Genomic DNA, 8,872 nt, shown 5'->3' with positions numbered 1-8,872 from the left:
TGTTTTTATTTACTTGTTTAAAAATTGTATTTGCTCAATTATACACCCATGCCTTTAGTTCTTACAACGAAAAAAATTGCATTTTATAAAATAAAAAGATAGCAAGTAGACTTGAGCACGCAACCTTGACTGTTAAACAACAAGAATCTAAATCCGGAGCACCTACACTGCGCAAAATATGTGTATTTATAAAAGGGTATCACACAGGATTTTGGCATAGTGCTCATGCAGTACATTTAAATATTCAAGCAACTATGGTACCATAAAAATAATAGCACAAACCTAAATTTATGGCATGAATCTACATAAAGTTGTAATGCAATATATGTATTATTATACCAATGTACACGTACATTGTATGAGCAACTAGCATTGCATACAATTATAAATGTAACATTTAAAAGAAATAACTGGATAAAATAACCTAAAAAATGCAGTATTGATCCCATTATATATATATACCGTACATACAATCAATCAAGGTAATATTTAACACAAGAACTCAAGTAGCACTAAGTTTACTTACCTTTACTAGAAACAGGAGGAAAGAAAATAGGACCACTATCAATAGAGACAATATTTCCATTGGACAATGGAATGACTGGAAAGCTCTTTAGTTTCCTTAGTACAGACATTTCATCAGTACTCCCTCCAACTCCTTCACACAATAAATGCACACAAGACAGCCACAATGCTATCCATTGGTTCAAACATTTGACTGGATGTACAGCAACCTCTTCCTCATCTGATTCATCTTCAGCACTACTAGCACTAGACTGCAGTGACATAAATTGTTCCTCTTTGTGTTGGTGATAACTTGAGAGAACATACTGTGCTACGGACATCAAGTGATCAATATTAATGGAACCAATGTTTAACTGTGAGCAGATCTGGGAAGATAAGTGATTGTTTAATGCCGAATTAAGATAATACAATTTTAAAGAAGCAGTTAATAACGACTGAGGAATGCAGTCCTGTATTGACTGCTCTTTAATTAAAAGAAGTTGTGATGGTTGCTTCCATTGTATGCCAGCACTAGAACCCTTGAGACTTCGTATCTCAGATATAATTGAAGTGATTTCTCTCATTGCATCAAAAGGAGAATCAGTAGGAGATGAAGAGTGCACAGGGAAGGGCTCTGTGGGTAGACACTTCCTTTCCTTAAAAATACGCAGTATCTCACTGGTGACAGGTTGAAAAAAATCATGCACTTCTCCTTCCAGAGGTATAAACTTTAATATGTGAATAATAGCTTCTATGGCAGTCAGGTGAGACTAGAAAAAGGAAAGTTTTATTACAGTATATCGACCAAAAGGCAAACAAAATTTTGATTATTTTCATTATCAAGTATTAAAAATACAAGCAAATCATGTTCATGCAATTACCTCAAAGCAATCTATTGACTTCATGAAAAGTGAAGGTATTTCTTCCCTTAGCCACTGGTTCCATGCACTGTTAGCATTAACATCTTCTCTTGAACTAGGTAAGTCAAAGTCTCCTTGGACTATGAACTTAAAGCCATAACTTCTCAATGGGAGAAATGCAAATACTTGCTGAGGGCTAAGGTCCTAATTAAAAATACCACAAATTGTATAACAATGTATGATTGTAAACAGTGTAATTAAAAATTGGGCCTGATTTCTAATAAAGGGCTATTGTACAAAATAGTACATGTACCATACACACAATAATTACATTTATTTACATAATTAAAATTGTGTAGATCATCTTGCAATGGAAAAGCAAGAGCTAGTTCTGTAGCTGAAACATCCGGCTTGTACTACATGTACATGTACATAAAGAAAGAGAGAAAGAAAGATAAATAATTATACATGTAACAATGAAAAGAGGCTGTTATGTTTGGTCAGTGCCTCTTTTATACAAATATATACACACCCATTTCCAAATCTTTCCTTCATACTTTCAATGCCACATCCTCACCTTATTAGCTTCATGTAGTGTTTTTCTAACAAGCAGCCACTTATCAACACCATCATTGTGCCTTATCTCAATAATACCATTACTTCTATCATGACGTTTCATGCTACGAATAACCTTTGACTCCTAAAATGATAAAATAAAAGTGACTGAACTCACTTCTCATTCAATTCATTATGATGTTAGCAGCAATGTAAATTATGCAATGCTATATGTACACATACATGTACATATAAATCAACTACGTAAAATTTGCTGATACTACCGTACGGGTATAAAATTCTGTGGGGTATTTAATTTTGCAGATTTCGTGGGTGACTTCTTAACCACGAAAATTAAGCCATGGAAATGCTCACTGCGCATGCGTAGCATGTCATAATCAATCACTCAGTGCAAGTGCACGTGCAAAAATGCAAAATTTAACCCCCTTGAAATTAAACAATTAAGAGCTTTTCATTAAAACACGAAATTTTATACCCTCGAAATTTACTACCCATACGGTATACCTTGTAACTGCCAAGTGGTCATTGCATAATGTTTATGTAAGTACTGTACATGTACCTGTACATCTGCATTACTTTTTATAAATTCATACTCTTAGAGTCAGTTTACATTTTCTTACCAAATCTTCAATTATAATACATCTCAGTCGATTCAGAAAGAGAAGTAAAGATGGCTGAATGTCATGAAAGCGGCTCATCATGTCACTAGAACCAGCATTGGTAGAATCTGATTTGAATGGAAGAACTATTTTAGTTGTCCACCTACACAGAAAAAAAATTACTATTAATTAACAATTTATATTAAACGCTTAAAAATTGCAATTTGAATAAAATTTGGACATGACCAGGGTTTCCCAAAGGATTTGGCATAGTGCTCGGCTTCTTGTCAGTGGATTTTTAAAGTTGACTACAAATTTGACAAAATATCTCGTACTGGTATTTGTCAGTTTCATGAAACATGGCAAGGAACTTAGTAGTTTTATTACATTTTCTGATACATATACACCCGTACATGTACATGCTTTTATTTTGTGTAGAAAATTTGAGTCAAATTTGGATTTTTAATAAATTTTTAAAGCTGCTCCATAATTGGGCCAAAGACCCTGTACTAGTACATGGTCTCAGGCCAAATTATTGCTAAAATTAACAAAGAAAAATTCTCGATTTATAATTATTTTTGATACACAATTGACTTTATGTTGTTATGAAAGTTTGAGCTGCATAATTCGAATCTAATTTAGATTTACTATAAATTTTAAAAGTAACTCAATCTACATGTATATGCCGTAATTAAGGCTTAGTTTCCTTAACATGCTTTGTGAGAAACACAGAACATGGCTATACTATTTTGTACTCACTTGGCTAGTTCTCCTGGATCAATTATATCGTCACTGATGGAGCTTTCAACCCACTCTGGTAATATGTATCCAATGGGTACACTAGAATCAAATCGTATATGATACCCACGTGAATGAATCTCTGGGGTTTTCGTCACACGAAAAACAGACTTAAAACCAATACCTTTCTGACCAATATATCCAGAGGCATTCCTGTCTTTGGTGCTACGACCAACATCACATATTGCTCTTATATTCTTTTCACTGAAACCAAGTTCATTATTGAGGACTACTATGCAAGATTTTGATAACGTGAACTTCAAACTGGGAACAAATGATGAAGTAGAGCCACAGGTCAAGACAGGATAAGAGTTGTCATCAGCATTTTGAACTAGTTCAAGTACAAAGTGAGTGTCTTTACTGTAGAGTTCTTCAGAGAGACGCTGTAGACTGCGGTCAAGTCTTCCCTTTCCCTTGCTCATTACTGATTTAGTTTTTTCATCAAACTCTAAACCAATCCCAAACTCTTCACTACGAATGCTCTCTACAATTTTAAGTGCATTATCCCTCTCCTCCTCAACAGAGAAAGGTGAGGTAAGAGATAAAGGCAGCACATCAGTGAATATTGTGTTTGATTCTTCAGGTTCATTCAGTGACGTACTAGGATTTGATGATTGATTATTAAACGAACTCTCAAGAAAAGATTCAGCCACAGATTCTTCACTAAAATCCATCTAATAAAAGAGATGCAATGTACATGTAGCTATAAAACTAGTGACATTAGTGTATCATACTGTTAATCTGTTATACTGTATACACAAAAACAAAATTACAGGTACATGTATATGTACATGTAAAGCTTAAAGTGACAAACCTTATTTAAATCAGGATTGACAGGTTTTAAAACAGGTAAATCTGGTTCAGTAGCAGGAATAGTGTTAGGCTGCTTGCCTCGGGCAAGATAGTCATCAATCCATACCTTAATACCCAACTTCAATCCTAGAGTATGTAAGAAACTTCTGCTCAATGGATTATCATCAGTAGCTTTAAGCAATAAACTATCAACTTTCGATGAACCATGTAATTTCTTTAAAGGGTCAAGAAATACCTGACAATAAAGAAAACAGTTTAAGTGAAAAATAGCTTCAATACTATGAAGCAATTATAGGTGAAGGTAAAAAGAGATTAATTTATGCTTACCTCTTTACCAACAGTAACTGCTAATTCCACTGGCATACAAACCAAACACTCAAAAACAAATTTTTCAGGAGGCATGGTATCACTAAGTAAACCAGAGAGTCTTGTCTGAACATGTTGAGCTAGCAACTGAGCTGGTATGTTATTAGTACTTCCAGATCTAACTACCATTGACACAAGGTGCCCTGATGATTGTGATGGACTAACATAAAGAGCATTTGCAAAATCCTTCACACTTGAATTAGGATCTATTTTAAGAAAAACCCCATCATCAACACATAGTGTGTGAACATCAGGATGAGAGGAGAGAAAATGAGAAAGTGAGCCACAAGAAGGCTCAAAGACAAGTTTCCAATTAGACCAGAGAGCAAGATCAGCTAGTAAAGGAGCAGATTTCAGGTATTGCAAAGCATCTTGTGAAGTCATTGATAGACTCGTTGATGCATCAGTAGTGTATTCACTATTGCTCAATAATGCTGAAAGATACCGAACAGAACAAGAGGAAGTGGTAGGAGAGATTTGAGCATCTGAAATAAGCTTTTCAATATCACCACAAGCGAGTTGTGATACTGAACGAACATTAAACTGCTTCATTACTACAAGAGACACCTTTTCCTATTAAATACAAAAAATAATTCTTACCATACAGAATAATAACATGCAAAATGTGTGAATAAAAAATTAATCACAAAATCGGTAATCATAATACCAATGAGAATGAATGTGATGAAATATTTTGACTCAAACCTGGTTAGAGAGATCCTTTAATTGTCTTATACACTCTAAAACTTCCTCTCGTTTCCTTTGTCCCCCTGTACTCATCCTACCTTCACTACTACTACTTCCTATAGTACTGCCACCAAGAAACTTAAGAAGCATTTTATGATTTGTGAGGAACTCTAGGAAAGTTCCATGACCAAACGATTCAAAGGAAGATGCTCCTAACTTAACTATTAAACTCTTCTCTGTCTCAACTAGTGAGGATAAATCAATTGGAAACTGAAGAGACTTCAGCATCTGTAATAAATGATTATATATTTCACCTATAAGAGATAGAAATAAAACAAAAACAGTAAAAGAGAAGAGAGGGAGTTAATACAATACATCAAGAAGTGCTAAAAGCCAGGTGGCAATAGACAAACTCAAAACTGCTCAAAATGAGCAGTTTTGAGTACACACAGTCATGTACTGTACATGCATGCTACATGTACATGTGTGTACATGTACACACTCACTTTGGCTCCGATAGTTATCAGGTATAGTCATCACCTGAGACATGACAGATGAATGGCTCGAAGCAAAAGGAGCAACAGGTGATGAAGCAGCTTCTTCCTCATGGACCTTCTTTTGTATACCGTACACTCCTTGGTACATAGCTAGTAAGAAAAGATCACGCAGTCCAGGATGATCTCGTAAAAACTGAAAAAATCCAGTCAGGCGTGATTGTAAATGACGAGGGAAATATTGGAGTGAGGCTTCAAAGAATGAACTCAATAGTTGGATAGGATCCTTGCGTTCTAATTCCTTTGGTATTTCAGATGACATTCTTGATAATTTTTTCTTCCAATTCTTGAGCTCAAACTCTATTTCTCCACTGACATTTTTTTCTAGCTCAGACTCAATCCTTTCTTTTATCTCTCTTTGTGATCTACGAAATTTGAAGTTAATCTAAAAAGCAAACATACATGAAATAATAATATTATACAATAAATTAAAGTCAAGGATGTGCAACAGTATCTATATACTGCCATAGTGATAGTGTTAATTGTTGTATGGTGCAACTGAATATTAATTACATGTACATGTATTTTAAAGTTCTAATCATTAAGCACAATTTTTATACTACATAGCAGGAAATTTTCGTTAACTTAATTTTTTTCAATGGTCAAAGTTCCAAACCAAAATTTTAGACTATGAAAATTTAAAACCAAGTGGGCATGACTGCTTGAATAGTTACATGCATAACAATTAATGTTTATCAATAGAAATACAATCAACAAAAACATATTGTAAGGCCTGCTTGAATGGACAATGAAATTTTCTAGGAATAAAAATATCCTGCTATACAATAAAACAAGACGGTGATTTTTCTCTGTAATTAGGATTACTTTTATGCTTTTAAAAGGTCAATTAACACCATGTACTTTATAATTGGCAGCTTAATTTGTAGTAATACATCCCACACAACTACACAGCACAAAATTCCACATCAACAATAGAGCTTTTACAGGTATTCTGGTTATGTATAAATGCAACATAAACTAAACTACATGTAATTCTTACTTGCAATGCAAGAGGATAACTGGTTATACGGATACAAATGTGAAGAGGAGACTCAATGGAAAACGTATGACTCAAGAAATCCAAAAAATCCTCTAACTGTGTCTTACTTTTCTTATTCTTACTCTTATCTAAAAATCGAAACAACTTGGAATGCACATCATATGCTGTTATCTCTGGTACAGTCTCAAGATCTTCAGGGACTTTAAAGAGTCGTATAATATCAGGATGCTTTAACAAGGGGCCCATCTTGAGCTCTTTGAAGTCACTGACATTCTCAGATTCATTCAGAATCCTCTGCAGCTCATATAAGGTAGTGATTGGAGAATGCCAACAAAAAACTTTGATGAACTCAATTGTACGTTTGTGCAATTTCTCCCAATTGACCCAAAAATCAATGTCCCTCAAATTGATATAGTAACCATGCCTCTTAGCCTTTCCCAATAATAATTTTAGTTCATCCTCAACCACCGACAGGGGTACATGCTTACCACGAGAAGAGATTATACCAGTAAACATCTCAGCGTAGGAATTAATTTTCCTGACCACATCTTTAACATTCTCTCCTCTCTTAAACTCTGGAGGAGGAGGTAGTCTGTCTAATACAGGTATCTGATGATCTTTGTGGACAAACGATGGAGGATGATGAACATCACGTGGATGAACAGAAGAATCAGGAAAATGAGGAGGACCAGTAGATAAAGGATCACAATCCATTGGGCCTGTCTGAGCCATTTCTGCAAAAACTACTGGATTTTTCCCTAAAAATTAGATGAATCACAAGTGAAGCAAGAATATGAAAACTTGTACAGTTATTTAGTTAAAATTATTAATTATATTTACCTTGAATATTATCAACGCTCTTAACATCATCACGAGTTGAAGATTGATTATTATCAGTAATGTTAATACTGCCTTTCTTTGGTGCTGGTGGAGAGCTGTCATCATCTCCAGCAGTTCTATCACTTTCATACATAGCTGGTCTTTTATTGGCAGATTGAGCTTGACGAGCAGATGGATTTGATGCAGCCGGTAGCAATGGATTATTAGTATAAACCATATGGGGAGGGACAGAATGATAGGACCCAGAAGGAGAATGATACGGAAGAAAAGGAGCGGATGAAGAAGAATATAAAGGAGAAAATGGGGAAGGGTTTGGACGAGGAAGTGGGGAAGGGTTTGAAGGAGGAAGTAGAGAAGGATTTGGAGGAGGAAGTAGAGGATTTGGAGGAGGAAGTGAAGAAGGGTTTGGAGGACGAAGTGGAGAAAGGTTTGGAGGACAAAGTGGAGAAGAATTTGGAGGAAGTAGAGAAGGGTTCAGAGGAGGAAGTAAAGAAGGGTTTGAAGGACGAAGTAAAGAAGGGTTTGAAGGAGGAAGTAGAGAAGGGTTTGAAGGAGGAAGTAGAGAAGGGTTTGGAGGACGAAGTAGAGGAGGGTATTGATGAGGAAGAGAAGAAGGCAAAGAAAGTTGTGGCAGAAGAGGTTGTGGAACTGAAGAGGGATGAGATACAGAAGGATGGACTATACCAGGTGAAGAGGGCACACTATCCGAAAGCAAATCCGAAAGCAAATCCTCAAGACATGAAACATTAAAATAATCACATAGTTCTTTAGAAACAAATCCATTACGCAGTAAAAAAATTCTAGCCTTTTCATCTGAAGGCAAGTGTGCGTAAGCTTCAGGATTTAGCAATAAATTGAGTAGCTTTTCACGACAGAGTGAGAATTTGAGTTTAGCTTTGCCATAATATTCAAAAATATCAAGAGTTTTCAACATGTTACTAACACCAGTAAACTCATAGTCTTGAAGATAGTCATTACGGCTTTTACCTTTAAAAAACTTGGAATACTCTTCATAAAAATCCCTCTTGTCTATTACTGGTGTAGCTTTGAAAATGACAAAAAGTTGACTAATAATAGAACGCTGGGCCACTGTGGGAGCATCTATAGAGGAAGTGCTTGATCTTTGAGACTTCGACGTCTTCCCTCGCTGTCGACTTGCTTTCGAGGCCATTTTGAACAGGGAGTGTCCGAAGCATATTACGTTTTCACTTTTCATATTGCCATACATTAACTGGGCCCCACAATTTTAAGGGCCTATTAATTTTTTGAAGAACT

General features: G+C 35.4%; 1 protein-coding gene across 1 annotated transcript in view; it reads right to left on the bottom strand.

Moving 5' to 3' along the window:
* Positions 1-8,768, bottom strand: part of LOC109580326 (uncharacterized) — a 19,627-nt gene extending 10,859 nt beyond the window's left edge. The window contains exons 1-12 of the mRNA XM_019993360.1: positions 7,598-8,768; positions 6,758-7,515; positions 5,710-6,142; positions 5,222-5,517; positions 4,478-5,089; positions 4,152-4,385; positions 3,299-4,011; positions 2,561-2,702; positions 1,942-2,064; positions 1,706-1,780; positions 1,386-1,568; positions 527-1,274 (exon numbers count right to left, since the gene is read on the bottom strand). Of these exons, the coding sequence (XP_019848919.1) occupies positions 527-1,274; positions 1,386-1,568; positions 1,706-1,780; positions 1,942-2,064; positions 2,561-2,702; positions 3,299-4,011; positions 4,152-4,385; positions 4,478-5,089; positions 5,222-5,517; positions 5,710-6,142; positions 6,758-7,515; positions 7,598-8,768 (5,488 nt within the window). The remainder of the gene's footprint in view (positions 1-526; positions 1,275-1,385; positions 1,569-1,705; positions 1,781-1,941; positions 2,065-2,560; positions 2,703-3,298; positions 4,012-4,151; positions 4,386-4,477; positions 5,090-5,221; positions 5,518-5,709; positions 6,143-6,757; positions 7,516-7,597) is intronic.
* Between the last annotated feature and the right edge of the window lie 104 nt (positions 8,769-8,872).

The sequence above is a fragment of the Amphimedon queenslandica genome, unplaced genomic scaffold (assembly GCF_000090795.2).
Source record: "Amphimedon queenslandica unplaced genomic scaffold, v1.1 AMPQUscaffold_13496, whole genome shotgun sequence".
In the NCBI taxonomy this organism is placed as follows: domain Eukaryota; kingdom Metazoa; phylum Porifera; class Demospongiae; order Haplosclerida; family Niphatidae; genus Amphimedon; species Amphimedon queenslandica.
Note: the sequence above shows the minus strand (reverse complement) of the source record. Positions and strands in the feature narration are given on the sequence as shown.